The 16,997-nt window shown below is 34.1% G+C and overlaps 1 protein-coding gene across 1 annotated transcript in view; it reads right to left on the minus strand.

Moving 5' to 3' along the window:
• Positions 1-16,997, minus strand: part of LOC126967010 (tyrosine-protein phosphatase non-receptor type 9-like) — a 100,454-nt gene that overhangs the window by 29,417 nt on the left and 54,040 nt on the right. The window contains exon 5 of the mRNA XM_050811310.1: positions 7,078-7,286. Within this exon, the coding sequence (XP_050667267.1) occupies positions 7,078-7,286 (209 nt within the window). The remainder of the gene's footprint in view (positions 1-7,077; positions 7,287-16,997) is intronic.

Consider the following 16,997-nt stretch of genomic DNA (forward strand, 5'->3'; position numbering starts at 1 on the left):
TAATCAGTAACGAATGATATTAGGTAAGTAAGCTAACTATTCCAGAATCTTTTAGAGGATTCATAATCTGGGTGTAGATAGTCTTGTATGCAGTTGCATACAAGACTACAACATCAACAGTTGTTGATAACTAGGTATTAAAACACTCATGTGATACTATTTCACACATTCGTGTTTTAATACCCCTTATTACACAACAGTTGCATAAATAACTATTATGTAACATCAATCTAACATGTTTATACAAATAAAAACTTTGACTTTGAAAAAAAAAAAACAACATTTATCATTTTAATTTGTCAATTTACGGAAGACCATCAACCAAGCATCCGCGGATTATTTTTAAATAAATCTCTACGGCTTTACAAATAAACTTGGTAAAAAGGTGTACCTCAGAATATGCATATTGCTGACTATATCGTTGACAATACTGTCAATTCAATGATAATTCTGAAGTTTTCCAAATGTCAAGCAGTCTTGCAAATAAACGCGGGAAACGTCAGACGTCCGAATAAACCAATCGTAAACAAAATGCCTATTTGTAAACAATTGAAATGTTCTAGGTTTGTTCTCAGTTCGTTTATCTACTTTCCAATCCACGAAGCCCTAAGCTCGTAACATTATTATAATATTATGAGGCAGTGAAGATGTCAGTTCTTGCGTACAAAAACCACATTGAAGGATAATTTGATCAACATTTTTATTACTTTAATTACTCAATTTACGGAAGGCCGCCAGCCAAGAACCTTCAAGAAGAATTAACAGCTTATCACGCTCAATAATTATCTGAACGATTAAATCATCACTTGAAAGACTTTTAAATGGGATCGGAATAAGTATTTTTTTATTTATATTTACTTTAATAGAATTACTTCTATTCGCAATAAGGAAGTGTTTCTTATTAGAGAATTTGTAATATTAACTTAAAGTATGCATATTAATATTAAGTAATGTTTAAAATAATGTCTTCATGTTTTTTTTTATAAATAGAATATATCACTCATTTTCCAAGACAAACCTACCCTAAAAATTATGTAATTCGTGAATTCAGTAATGTAAGTCCATTTTAATTATTAATTAAAATCCATTTTTTAATATCTATGCAAATAAAATAGAAAGGGTCCAGAATTTTTTTTTAAGAGCTCTCAATTATCGTACAGGTCACTTATATAGTGATTATGACACATCACTGAAAAGGCATGAAATATGCTCATTAAGTTGCCGTCGAAATTGTACTGATATATCAATTATTTTTAAAATTATAAATAATATTATCGATTCCCCACCATTATTGCACTCACTGTCATTTAGAGTACCTCAACGTCGCGAACGAACTTGCCGGAGCAAGCCTCTTTTTCTAATACCTCGTAGTCGTACAAACTACGCAGAAAACGCATTCATAAGACGTGCTTGCAGGTTGTACAATGATAAGTTATTACACATAGATTTATTTAGTGAATTCCTAAGCAGTTTGAAAGAATCTGCTTTGGAGTATCTTTCTGATAAAAAGTAATCTAAGTTATTTTAAATAGATATGATGGTTTTCAAAAATGATATTTATATTAAGTACGTATTTGTTTTATATCAATTAATTAATGACGTAGTTTTACAAATGTAAGAAACGGTAGGTCTATAATGTAGGTATGTTGCTCTTCAAAGTTATGTTAATATTGTTTGCTTTAAATAAAATAATTAATTAAGTAGTTATTAAAATTGAAGTAGTGTGTAACTCCTCAAAATTTATATCTATAAATAAGTATTTGTGTTATATAAAATAATTAATAATGACGTTTGTAAAATGTAGGAAACTGTAGGTCCATAATGTATAGGTATGTTACTCTTCAATACTTATGTTAATATTGTTTGCTTTAAATAAAACTATAAAATAGATTAAAAAAAATTAAGAAATTGTAGGTTAATAATGTAGATAGTATGTAAACTCTTCAAAACTTATGTCTATAATTAAGAATTTGTGTTATATAAAATAATTAATGATGTAGTTTTTAAAAATCTAGGAAACTGTAGGTCTATATTTTACTAAATGTTTCTCAGCTAATATAGTTATAAATGACTGTTTGTTTCTGAATAAAATAAATAAATAAATAAGTAAGTAGAAAAAATCTAACATACATTATAATATTCATGTATATAATAATAATAATAATAATAATCCTTTATTCAACTAATAATATGTGGTACAAAATGTTTTTGTGCCCTACCCTCTGCGATAGGATACCCTGAGTTGCAGAGGCTAGGTCCTTCCGAAAGGCTATCCATTATTAAACATAATTAGCAAACTCACTAAAAAGAGGAATTTATTTACTTTACTTATATTTTTATTATATTTACTGGAGTAGTTGTAAGCGTATGCCGAATTAAATTCATACTGTGACTGAGCAAAGTCTGTTTTAGTGATTGGGGTACGAAATGTGTTTATTCTGTTATTATCATTAGAATTTATATTACTTTTTACATGAAATCTTGAAATTATTCCATAAATATATTGCTGACGGACACTAAGAAGTTTACTCTCTTCATGTAATTGGTTGGTTGGGTACCTAAACGGCTTATTGAAAATTGTTTTTAGTAGAGTTCTGTGCGCTCGTTCTAACTGAAGCATAAACGTTTTGCCAGCTCCACCCCACGCACAAATGCAATAGGTCATGATTGGAACACAGAGAGATTGATACACCATCATAGTTGTCTCGACTGGTGCCACGTCTCTTAGGTTTCTAAATAATGGAATGAGACGTTTTATTTTATTTTTTGTATTATAAATGTGGGCCGTCCAATTAAGGTGTTCGTCTAGCGTAACACCAAGGTATTTTATGGTTTCCTCTTTGGCTAGGATGTTACATTTACAATAAGATCGATTGTTTTTCCGGTTACAAGGATACGTGTGTATTGGGAGAGTAAATTGTCCGTCAGGATTATTTCTGTTGGAGATATTGAAGCACATATATTTAGTCTTAGCAGTATTGACAGTTAGTAAACTATTTTCCAGCCAAGACGTGATTTGGCTCAATCCTTCTTCAGCTAACGATTTCACGTCATCCCACTGATTTCCATGAAATAAAACCACAGTATCATCGGCAAAGCAAACGATACGTCCTGATGTGGGAGAAATCTTACAAAGAGGGTTGATGTAAGCTAGGAATAGTGTAGGGCCCAAAACACTTCCCTGGGGAACTCCATAGTCAATGGTGATAAGATCACTAGTAAGATCGCCTATCTTAATACACTGCTGTCTTCCATTAAGATAATTTTTGAACCAGTCCAAAGCTATTCCTCTAATTCCCAAATCGGAAAGTCTGTTGAGTAAGATAGGAATTGAGACTGTATCGAATGCTTTTTGCAGATCTAGGAAAACGCCTATGCATTTATTGCCTCTATCTAGGGTACTAGTGATATATTTAGTAACCTCAAGTACTGCATCCAGAGTAGATCGATTTGACCGAAAACCAAATTGGTTTTGCGCAAGTAGCTTGTATTTTTCAAGAAACTTTGTTAATCTGATATTAACTATTTTTTCCAAGATCTTACTAAAAACACTCAGCAATGATATGGGTCTATAGTTTGAAGCAACTTTTTTGTCACCACTCTTATGAACCGGAATTACAACTGCCTGTTTAAAAACCTCTGGGAAAATGCCACTAGAAAGACTTAAGTTAATTAAATGAACAAGCGGTTCTAAGAGTAAATTCATAAATCTCTTAACAAAATAAAAGTTAATTTTATCATAACCTGGAGCACTTGCTGATTTAAGTTTGAGAATAATACATTTCACTTCGACAATATCAGTAGGGTATAGCATAAGAGATCCGAGAGGATTATTTGAGGCCATATCAGAGCAATCAATTTTGTGTTCGCCTAGTTTACTAAATATTGATGAGGCAAGGTTGTTACCAATATTAGTAAAGTATTTATTTACTTCTGCTAATGATTCTCTTAGGGTAGACTTAGTATTCAATAATTCAGTTGGGAGATCATTAGTAGTAGGTAAATTACATATTTCTTAAATAGTATCCCAAGTACCTTTAGAGTTATCCGTGTTTTGTTCTAATTTTCCTCGTAAGTATTGCCGCTTAAGTGATTTCAACAGTGAGTTACAGATATTTCTATACCTAGTATAAGTTATCCTATTTAGATCGGATGGCGATTTTGTAGAAACTTTGTACAGGCGATCTCTTTTCCTCATACACTTGAGAGTACTATACGTAATCCATGGTTTGATAGGTTTAAATTTCTTAGAGACAATTGAGATTAGCGTATTATTCGAAATTAATTCTTGAACATTTTTTACGAGATAGTTTGCAGTATAATTAGTATCGTTTGATTTATAAAAGCTTTCCAGGTCTAGTTTTCTTAAGCCTTCCTGCATGGCATCGTAGTCATATGTGTATTTAGTTTTGTATTTTAGCGAGGTATTAATTATTTTGTTGTTTAATTTAAGGTTTAATAGAATAGGAGCATGATCTGTAATATGGGGTTCAAAGACAAATGTATGGGAATGTGTTATGTTCTTTATAGCAAAATGATCCAGACAACGCATTTCTCTCGTAGGGCAATCGATTGCTGGTACGAGGGCGTTGAGAGCAAGAATATTTTGGTATTCCTGGCTATAAGTGCAAAGACTATCCGGAAGAAGGTCTAGATTTAGGTCACCCGTTAAAATAATTCGTTTATATTTAGCACTTTCTAAGAACATACTAAAAGAATCTAAGAACGTTCGTGGATTTTTGAAGGCCGCGGGTCTATATATTGCTATAATATGAATATCGTTGTATGAAATAACAAGACAGTTAGCCTCCGAAATTGAAGTCTCAAAAGATGCAACGTTCAAGTAGGTGGCTATGTAAACAATAACTCCATCATTTTGATTATAGTTATTTTGTGTATGAGCACTTGAGTAGACCGCGATAAGTGGGGGATTAATTACATGTTTTATCCAGCATTCAGTCAAAATAATAATGTCTGGTTTAAGTTTAAGACGGGTTATAAAAATAAGAAAATCGTCTAAATTCTTGTTAATACTTCTGATATTCATAGTTAGTATATTAAGATATGTTGAGGTATTATCAATGCTCGCTATGTAAGTGCTATGAAAGCCATCAATATTAGCCACTTGTGTACAAGACACCGTGGTATGTCGATTTATATCGGATGCTAAATTATTTTGAAAGGGATCGAACGTAAAGCTAGTTTTCTAGAGGCCAATTTGGGTATTATAAAATAGGAAGTTTTATATAAACCTATCAGTAATATGATTAATTTAGTAGCGTATAAAGTTTTTATTTTAATATAGTAATACTTACGTTGCAATGATTTCGTTATTAAGTATCTCAATGGGAGTGCACGAAATAATTTATATGAATGAATGTAAATATTGTTAAGTAAATCTGTGATGTGTATAAGTTGTGTATAATTTATATTTGAACATGTACTGAGTTTGCTAAGGAGACACCGTCAGTTGTCAGCGTCACCGGTTGGGGTGAGGTGGGTGGGGGACGCGGGCACGTCCAGCAGACCGGTCGCCGGCAGTGCAGTGAGCTCCGTCAGTTGATGTTCGCTACGGATAAGCAACGCTGGTTCTGTCTTGTGTTTTCTCAGATAGATCTTGCCGCTTTTAATCCAACAATATACGTAATGATGTGTTTTAGCATGCTGTCGCGCCTTGAAGTATAAGTATTTCTGCTTTGCGCTTAGCAGTTCAGATATATAAATATATTTTGATTCGCCGTTCATACCAATGTGTTGAGTGCTTAGTTTATTGTGCTGTTTGATACATTGCTTGACTGCGGACAATAGGTCACGTTTATAGCTCTCATTGTTTAGTTCTATCAAGATATGTTTAGAACCCTGTTTATATGTATGTTTACGGAATATATGAGAGATGTAATGGGGCTTGAAATCAACGCTTAGAGCGGAACACAGATTTTTAACGTAATCCAGTAAGTTCTCTTCAGTTCGCGGTGGTACATTTCGAATTTCAATGAATTTAGATGTAATATAACTTTGCAAGTCATCAATTTGCTGCTGCATATCATTAGAGCTCTTTGTCAGTGTGGCAATTTGGACTTTGAGTTGTAAGTTCTCATTAAAGAGTTTTTTGTTTTGCTGTTGTAGGTCATCATAAAAGCTTGACAAGTTATCTAGCGAGGCTTCAATTTTTTCCTGCTTTTTCTCTATAACGCTGAATTTATTTTTAATGACATTAAGATCCTTGCTTAAATCCTTTTTTTGAGATTGCAATTTTTTCCAAAACCTCATTTTTTATTGTACTTATGTTAGAGTTTACCTTTTTTAAGAAGCTGTTAAACATTTCCTTAAGTGTTACCGACGTAAAATCCACTTCCTGTGAGCATAGTTTCTCAAGCTTAAGTTCTTCGTCGCTTGATGGGACCTCATCCGTGTCATGGACAGCTGCCGCTACTGGTGTGTCGTCTCCACGTCGTCCCCGCGGTGTGGAACATTTTGCACATTTCCATGTTTGGGACTTTTTAAATTTATTATATGACACAGTATTCACGTGCACACATCTGCAGTGATATCCCTTTTTACAGTCGCTGCAGGTCAGAACGTTATCCTTCAATACCTTGTTACAGCAATCCATATTGCAAGTATAGAAATTGAACACTACACACAACTTTGACACGACAGAAAACACGTCTACACACTACAACAGCTCGGACGGAAGGGATATATTAATTGTAATGTGAAGGGAATTTAAAGATGATTAAAAACTTGAACTTTTCCCGAAGCGACCTCTAATAGAACTCTTTTGGAACAAAAATACTATGAATATCCGCAGCGTTTCCCAACAATAATAAACCGTATGTCAATATGGAAGTACGCAAAATAGACCAAATGAGCTGTAATCACATCAGTCAAAAGTCTGATCTTTTTAACGCCAAAAAAAACTGAAAAAATTACTGAAATGTCCGACTGTAGTTAACTGTGTATGGCATGTCAAGAAAAATAGTCGACAACAATTTACTAATTCTAGAGATTGTAATCAAGCACTTCCTTAACATCTGTTTCACTTTATAAACCTAAGTAGCATAATATATAATATACCAGGCTGCGTGGTCCGGCTCCAACTGTCCACCGAGTTGTTTCGGCAGGCTGGCTCTCGGCACGTGCAAGCCCAGCTGCGGTGCGCTCACGGTGTGCACGCGCTCTCGTAACTTCTCCCTCACAAACAGCCGGAGAATGCGAAAGGGCGCTTTGAACCACAGCGGCGCCGTTACTATCAACACCTTCTTTAACTTTGCCGGGTAGCCGCCCTGCAACAGTAGAAACAGGCATATTACTATAATTTCAAAGAAAACTAATAAACTACATATGGATGAAAATATAGAAAAACTATTGAGCGACCTTCACGTGCCCAAAGCATGTCCAAATTTCATTTTACGGTTTCATACGAGTGTTTGATCTCAAAAAACATTCATTTAAAGAGCAACGAACCGTCTTACAAAAATGTTAGAACCATGTAGAGAGACCAAAACCTGAAAGATCACCTCTTCAAAGAATTTTCAGACTCGCAGTTAAGGTTTCCTTGCCAATGGACAAACTATAACACTATGTACGTTCTAAAGTTTATCGCATTATCTACCTAAAGGAATTTTTTTTTCTGCAATTCGTGCTGTCTACTAGCATAATATCACGTAACAAAAAAGCCTCCAAATCTGTTACGCAGCCACTGGAGACGTTCTGTTGTGTCCAGAGTAGTTCGGTTATAATCGTCAATGGCTGGCCGCGTTTATTTCATATTTCTACCGATGTGTTAATTATAACTAACTAACTAACAATGTAGAGACAACCTGTATAGCCGAGTGGTTAGCGATCCTACCTACTAAGCTAGAGGTCCCAGGTTCGAATCCCGGTAGGTGCAAGCATTTATATGATGAATATACATGTTTGTTTCCGAGTCATGGATGTTTAAATGTATTTATGTATGTTTATATGTATTTATGTATGTTTAAGTAAGTATATTGTATTAAATATATCATTGTCTTGTAACTCATAACACAGGTTATATATGCTTAACTTGGGGCAAGATAATTTGTGTAAAAAGTGTGTCAATATTATTATTATTATTATCTGCGCTTATTTGCTTCCATTAATTATAGATAGTCCCGGGACTATCCTATGAAATCTGTGGGGACAATAGTTTAAATAACTTTTTTATTTAATTTTTTTATAAAAAATTTTTCGAAGTAATAATCATAATTCACAATTTAATTATTATTTTTAATATTATCATTATTTACACTTAAAAAAAGGTATATTTTCAGATTACAGAGAGTGAAAGTGTCATGGAACATCGTGCCATCACGACAGGAAACTTTATAAATAATATCAACCAGAATTTGATACTTAAATACACATTGTGTCAAAATTTCATATAACTATTGCGGCTAACAAGCGCTAACTTAAGAGGGTCTGATATAAATAAGTGAATATCATGTTCAGTTTCCCCCGTTTGCTCCAATATACATTCGTATTTAAGCGGCTGCTCCCTTTTCTCAGAAATCTTATCCAAAATTTCCCATTGAAGATTTTAGATTATGGAATAACATTACATCTGCCCGAAGGAATTGAAAGTCCTTTTATATCTCGCAAGAATAGGCAATTATAACAGACGAAAATATCTCAAATGAGCTTCAAACACGATCTGCTTCATGGAACTCAATAAGAATTACAAATAAAAGTAATTTGCTCGTTATATTCAGGAAATAAAACACACGAATGGAATACGTTCGTTTATTTTAATTCTTACTAAATTTGTATGTTTTCTATGTTTTTCGGGCACGATAGGCAGTATTTTTTACATCTATGGGCACGAGCCCGTTAAGTCCAAGAACATCTCATTTATATCTACAAAAGGTAAGTTTGCCAATTTTTATTAGAAAAAATAAAGTATATCTGATTTCAAACGAGGCAAATAAAGAGTACGGACTTCCAAAAAGAGTATCATATATTTTAAAATATAATATAGGAATAAAAATAAAATAGGTTTGCATAATATCACATGACTGGCACTACTAAACATTGCTTAAAAAAGAATATTATAAAATACTCTATTAGTGTTATAGATTATAGAGTACGCCTACATCATATAGAGTACAATATTCTAAAAAGAGTACGGTTGGCAACCCTAACAAAAGGTCAACAATTTCTTCTTCACCAGCGGGAGGCTTCTGTGCACAGTATCTAGCAGAGTACGACAGCCGCCTGTGCCTTGTACTGCTGTCAAGCAAAAATACACTATTTGGGGTTTGAAGCGCGTTGTAGCTACTGAAATTACTGGGCTAATGAGACATAATATCTCATGTCTCAATGTAGCGAGCATAATCGCGATGCTGCTCAGTGTTTTCGGTTCAAACAAGAATCTTGAGCGCCACTGCATTGAAATGGGCAGGGAATATCACTTGCCATTACTGAAACTCTTGATCGTCTCGTCACTTTTTCTCATAAAAAAAAAAGAATATTTATGTATGAAGAACTAATGTAACACCGAGCTCTAAAACTAGCCAACTAACGTGTAATCATACGCAATTAAACATTTTTTTATAAATGAAATTAAAATATAACTCGACTTATGATATTTTAATAATATACATTAAATTATAATTTTGCCTATACGCTGTGCAATAAGAGTGAATGCTCCCAAGAAGTTAGGGGTGGAACCAGACAGGCTTACGGTTGTCAAGATAGGTACTGGGGTGCGCTCAGCGAGGTCGTTGCACTCGCTTTTGAGACCTCAAATAATGTATTATATGTATTTACAGGTAAGTGTATGCTTATTAAAACCACGCAGCGACTAAAGTAATTAATATAGTATTGAGAGAAATATTGTAGTTAGTTCTTACTTTATAGTTTAGGTGATCGGACCAGGAATCGTTTGAATAATCTGTGATTATTTTGATGTTGTTGATTATTTTATTATAAACTTAGATAAAAAAATACGTTACGGTCATTTAAACTATTGTACGTGTATTCTAATCCAATTTCACAAAAAAAAATATACAGAGCTGCTATGGCAAAACTAAGATATGAGGTCACATCTTATTAAAGCTATTTCTGTCTAATCAGAAATATTAAAATCCTTATAACTTTCTTGCTATTTGACAAATTTTATTTGTTTGTAAATCAATTTTCAAAAAATTATTTAAACAAATCTATATTTTGATTTGAGACCAAGATAAGAACCAAATAAGAAACATATATAAGTGTCGAATTATGTATTAACACTACATACACATACAGTATATAATTATTGTGGAATAATTTGTTAAACAGTCGTGTAACACTGTATTTGGTTAGGTGTAATGTATGTATTACGAGTTGTGTACAGCGATATTGTATATATTAAGTACAATCTACTCGTTAGCGTCACTAAAAACGACTTAATGTTCAATACTGCATTGTTATAATAGCTTTTTATGTCTTACAGAGGCCGGGACACAAAAAAAGTTTAGTTCTCTCTGTTCAACAACTTTTATTACCAAGTAAACTTGGAACTAAAGTTCGGGAAGTTACTTTTTGGAAGTCGATCACGTCGACCCTCGGCTTCAAATGTATTATTCCGATCGGTCTTTCTTTCTTGCATTGTAAATATGAACAAACGACTGTGATATGAAACAGGAGCTGTCTCAACCTTATCCCAGTTAAGTGGTTAAATCATTTTTGGTGCCCGGTTACTGACCGGTCGACTATTTCTTTTGTTCTATGCTTATATATAACAATTACGTATATATAATTATGTATCATTATCATCATCCGGAAGACGTCCACTACTGGGCAAAGGCCTCTCTCAAATATTTCCACGACGGTCGGTCCTGCGCTGTCCTCATCCAACGTATTCCGGCGATCTTGACCAGATCGTCGATCAATCTTGTGGGGGACCTACCAAAACTGCGTCTTCCGGTACGTGATCGCTATTCGAGGACTTTACTGCCTTTTAATAATTATGTATAAATATATAATATAATGTGTATAAATTACTATGAATCATTGCACCACCTTAATCGACTCGAGCCGCCTCTAGCTTGACAGCTCAGTCTCATCCTATGCGCTCGAAATGAAGTGGTCGGCGCGTCTATACAAAGTTTCAATCCGAATAGATAATTCGGAACTAGCGCTGTTGAACAGATGACACGAGGCGCACGTGTCGGCAAAGTGGAATTAGTAGCAACTGGTGAATGCAGCCCCCTGGCTCGCGGTGAACACAAAGCGATATTAATATGTATCGCTATTGAAAGCGCGCACGACAGACGGCACACAGACGTCCCTCAGACGATATTATTTGACCCACCCTCGCTCGTGAACACACAGACAGTAGACACGATGGCACTGTTAATAAATTATACCACTGTCGTACTTTGAATTGCAATTTTCATTATAGGTACTTATTTTACTTATGAGTCTATATTTATCTATAGCTATATACTGTCTGATCATGTTACGAACCGCGTCTGGTTTATTCTAATAGAGCCCTGCTGTCATATACCTATTAAAAACATCTTATATATTAAATTCTCGTGTGCCAACATCAATTTTTCATACCCCTAAATGATAAGGGTCATCCAACCCTAAATATCATTTTTTATAATGATTAAGCATTAAAAAATACATACAACTTCAAATTTTCACCCGTCTAAGATCAACGCCTATGTTTGTATCGCGGTTATAATATTATTCTATTCCATCCACAGATACGCAATAGAGTTGCAAGATGGCAATCGAATATAATGATTATTGCAGTACGATAAATTTTATGTACGATATATTTGGTCTGAGAATCGGTCGTAATCTATTTTTTATACACCAAAAATTTTAATTATTGAATTTTTGGTGTTTTTATCACTTTATATGGCAATACAACGTTTACTAAGTCAGCTAGTTACGAGGGCAGCACTGAAAATTTCAGGAATCAAGGAAGTGACACAACATTACTATTTAAAAATATATTTATTGCTTTTCGAAGTATTCTCCGCGAAATTTGACACATTTTTCCATACGATAGAACCAATCATTGAAGCAACCATTCCATTTGGAAGTTGGGGTCTCCAAAATGGCCGTGTTGTAGGCGTCCACAGCTTCTTCAGGTGATGAAAATCTCTGACCACGCAATTTATTCTTTATTTTAGGGAAAGTATAGAAATCATTAGGGCTTAGGTCGGTGCTGTACGGCGGATGGTCTAATAATTCTATGTCATCTTGCTCTAAAAATCTTTTGTTCGGTGCGCAAAAAAGATTTTAATATGACAGGAACAGTGGAAATATTCCATTCCCGGTACTTTTAGTGCAGCCCTCGTATTAATATAAACGTCACCACCGTCATCAACATTGGTGCGCCCAACGAGCTTAAAAAGAGCTCGAGCACTGGGAATATTTGCACACTGAGACCGGACCATACATTTGTGAACGAAACTTATTAATAACCTGCCACCTAAATAACTTCTAGAATAGCATCATAAGCACGAAGTCAACAATAAACCGCAATGTTTTCGTTGACCTGTAGACACCCACACCACTCGATAAATGAGCTCGTAAAATGTTACGTGCTAAAAACATTACTTTAATCATTTCTTACCTTACATCAGTTATCTTAGTGAGGCGCTGTTGTTACATCCGATTGAGAAACATTAACACTCAAATCAATTTTCAAATTCGCCAACTCGTATCAATGATAGGCTAGTAAAAATTATATTACACTTTTACAACTTGGAATATGTATTCACCATTATCAGAAGGCTTAATATCCTTACTGATATTATAAATGTGAATGTAAGTTTGTTTGCTACGCTTTCACGCCTACACCAATTAACCAATTTTAATGATATTCAGTACACATATAGATTAGAGCTTGGGAAAGGACGTAGGCTACCTTTTATCGCGAAAAAAAGGCTTGGAGGGGTTGAAATTTCGTATGGAAGTCCAAACAAAGTCACGCTTTTACGCTTAACTCTGAATTCGATTGTGATTGTGATAAAAAAAGACACATAAGCTACCCTTTGTTGTTAAAAAAGGGAATGAAGGGGTTGAAATAAGGGATGAAACTTTTCATAGAAATTGGTCATTTTCGGAGAAAAGCCATGAAACTTTACTTTAGGTAATTGATAAAAGGCATTTATTTTCTCAAAATTGATTCCTTTAGAATTCTTTTTGATGTCATTTTTAATATACTATTACCGCTTCGGAAACGGATAAGAAGCAAACAGTCATCTATTTCGAGATGGAATAAGAGATGAAAGTCCCCGCAGACGAAGTCGCGGGTATAAGCTAGTAAAGAATAAAGAAAAAGAAATACTATGTAGGTAGATAAGATCCTACTCAGTATATGGTAACAAAACGTCTTCAAATTGGCGAAAAGACATGGATAAGGCGGAAGATAAATGGAGACTGAAATGGCGTATATAAATATCATCGATCAAAATTCAAGGGCAATGTTAGACAGATATTCTATAGGAAGAAATTGGATTCGTCAAAATGGGGAAAACGGAAAGGTTGCTCGATAATATTATAAAGATCTGAGTAGGAAACAGCCTTCTCCGGCCGTTTTATGGATATTAAATATCAAATTTAATATGAAAAAAAAAAAAATATTTTGCGAGTGGTTGTCTGAATAATTTCAGGACTATAAATATTTACACAATTACAAAATTCATACACCAAATAGATACCAATAGAAAGTTTGGAGCCTAAAACAATATGCAAATGTTATATTGACAAGTTTTATAAGCAATAAGCTATTGGGTTGGCAGGTATAAACAGGTGGGTCCAAACTAGTTATTTGCAAATATTGTTTTTGCCTGGTTGTCAGTTTTCTCTTTTTTTGCACAGATCTCAACGGCTCGTGTCATATTGCTTGATGGAATTAAAGTTTTGTCAACGAAATATATTGCGACTTAGGTACTTACTACGCTGATAAAGTCGCGGGCGTTCGCTATTCGTTAACAAATTCAAATTAAAAACCTACTGCGGATATTAATATTACAGTTCTTCATCCAGTAGATATCAATTATTGCTAGCAATAGTTTACACAGCACTAGTTTACACAACACGCGGACCTTGGAGCGATCGAACATGAATATTGTTACCTAAATGTTGCAGGAAAAAGTTAGCCTGCACGCAAGTTGAACATCCGCTTTATCGTTTTCTTTAAAATGGCCTGAATATTTTCAGTGCCTAGCATCTATGCCTTACATCAGATGCATAATGCTTTTTTCTAGACATCACTACATTATGAATATAGGTAAATTATAACCAGAAATAATGTGTTGAACACTGTAACGTATATAACAAAACCAAGGTTAACAAATAAAACAAAATAGCAAATTTGCTTCTGGTCAACATTTTCAAATTTATGATCCAATTAAAATCAATGATTAATTAGTGGCTAGCCAATATATCATGATACACATTTTAATTGCACATATTAAGTACAAATTTCGTAATATAAGTCACCCAATAGTAAATCAACCCAAAGTTAAACTACAAATATTATCAAATAAAAAAAAGTTTTACCTTCATCGCTTTAAACAAGTTATATTTAAATTTCTCGTTTCGATTTCGTCTACTTAGCGACTTCTTCAATAGTTGTAATACAAATAATAATAAAATCAGTCAAAAGTGCATCGATATTTCTACCTCGATGTCTCGAAATAAGAAACAAATTCGAATAAAATAAGGATGTTATAATATTATTATATCATTAACAACGAGGTCGAGGTAAAGTTCAACACGCAAGTTGTGAAGCAAAGTTTGTTCAAATTAGAGCAAGTGTGGCGTGGAGACTGGAGAGGACGCGATAAACATGAACGCCAGCTCAAGTGGAGCTCCGAGTATCACTTCTGCACGTTTTGCATTCAAATATAATATGTAATACGAACTATGGAATAGAAGGACAGACGCTCCCGCTGATACACCAAAGGAATCACACGAGGGTAACCAGCCTTTTAGTACGCTTTTTTTTAATGTCTATGTCGTACTGTTTTGTAAATACCGCGCAAGGAAATTCATTCCAGTTTGGTTGAACGTGGAAGAAAGTTCCTTAAAAACCGCACTTTGCAGGAACGCCTACCATCCATCTGGACCATGCGATGATGGCATTTAAGCTGGATAATGGATTCAAGTATTTATAATTTTCGTTGAAGCACAGTTTAGGCACATGGCTAGCCGTTTGTTGGCGGTTACGAATGTATATGTATATTTAAAAATATCTGCCATATTTTAACAGACATTTAAATTAAATAATAATTGGCATAGTTGTGTCCACGGTAAATAAATTATAATATCTATGTGAACGGCTGATTTAATAACCACACCACTGTTAGATTGTAGTAGACACGTTGTAGATATGTCTCGCTGGTAAGTTTGCTTCGTCTGAAGTCATAACTGTAGCCATAAAATTCTTCGCTAAAAAATACATGGTGCATCTACTATACTGAATTTGCCAAATTTATTATTCAACTTGAAAAGCAATCATGACAGTAAATAATTACAGCTTTACGTATCTTTTACAATAGATTACACTGCCCGCATGATAATTTTCTGTGATTTATGATCTATCAAGAACTGATGTTTGAGATATTATGTGAACTCAATAATATATGAAGAGTCCACTTGAAGAGAAGAGACTATGATAAGAAACTCGCAATCTTGAGCACATTTCACTTGACGTAGAAAGGACGAGCATTCCACAGAATCTGTTGAAATTGCAACTTTATTGAAAGCTAGCACCTATCAAAGGAACTGTAAAGATGGTGTATTTCTCGGTGGAAATGGAGCGCATTCAGAGTTTAAACGAGAAACTTCTCGCATACAATTTGTGTTTGAGTTCAATTAATACTATATGAGTGCTATAATGTGTCTCTCACTACAGAATAACTATTAAATAGATCGTAAACGATTAGAGTAAGGTACAAACTTGTGTATAACTGAATGTATTTCTTTATATACACGCTTGAAGGCCGGGTAGACTTCTAGTAAGATTACCCTGACAAAAATGAACTATTGAGAGTGGTAGGTACGGCGAATAGTGTTAAAAATACCTTTTTGTATTCAAAATCTTTCGATGGTAAGACAAAGTATCTCAATCGGGTATTGCTCATCAAAATAAGAGAGCTTATCAGGTACATTTTTCCTGATAGTAGATGCTTTATATGGCTGCCATTACTCCTATGTCATCGTCTGTGAATAAAACTGGATAGATAATAATATTATATTTGTATGGATAATACATTAGTACAGCATATTTGTGTAGGTGCGTAATACAAATAGCTTTACGCATGAACTAACCCTACAGAGGCAAGGGCGTCACAAAAATATCGCAAAATTTACTCGCAGCACACAGTCGGGCGAGCACAGCGACTATCTGCCACAAATAAATCTGACCTTTAGATATAAATGTCAGGAGTAGTCAGCTTTTATTAGCAATTTATGTGCTCCAACGACACTATAAAAATATACAGATGGACTTACCCTTGTGAATATTTATAATTTTCTATCATAGTATATTGATGCTATCGACAAATGACGAAGATAATTGGCAAGTTTGGGTAAGACTGAGAAATTTATCGAATGAAAAAAAAAAACAATCTAAAACTACAGTTTGCTGGCAAAAAACACAATTTAAAGATACCTGGGACGAGACCAGTACAACTACCAAAGAGTACGTGGTGGGATGATATATTTTAATGGATGTATGAGAAGAGGCTTCCCTTTTCAGCTAAAAGATTATATATACTTCTTATTGAACAGCTATGAACAAACCATCTTAAAACGAGTATCGTACTTACTTCATGATAGATGATAAGCCCCTACCATTCCATCATTAACTTAAATTATTAAGTTAAATGAATCGATCATGGTGAAGATTTAGTTAATTAAGAACACCCAGTCCTTTGTAATCTTTTATAACACTAATATTAGCTGTTCCAAATTTAAAATTTGTTGTCTTTCTCCTCGATTTGTTACTACAGAATTAC

The sequence above is a fragment of the Leptidea sinapis genome, chromosome 12 (genome assembly GCF_905404315.1).
Source record: "Leptidea sinapis chromosome 12, ilLepSina1.1, whole genome shotgun sequence".
NCBI lineage: Eukaryota > Metazoa > Arthropoda > Insecta > Lepidoptera > Pieridae > Leptidea > Leptidea sinapis.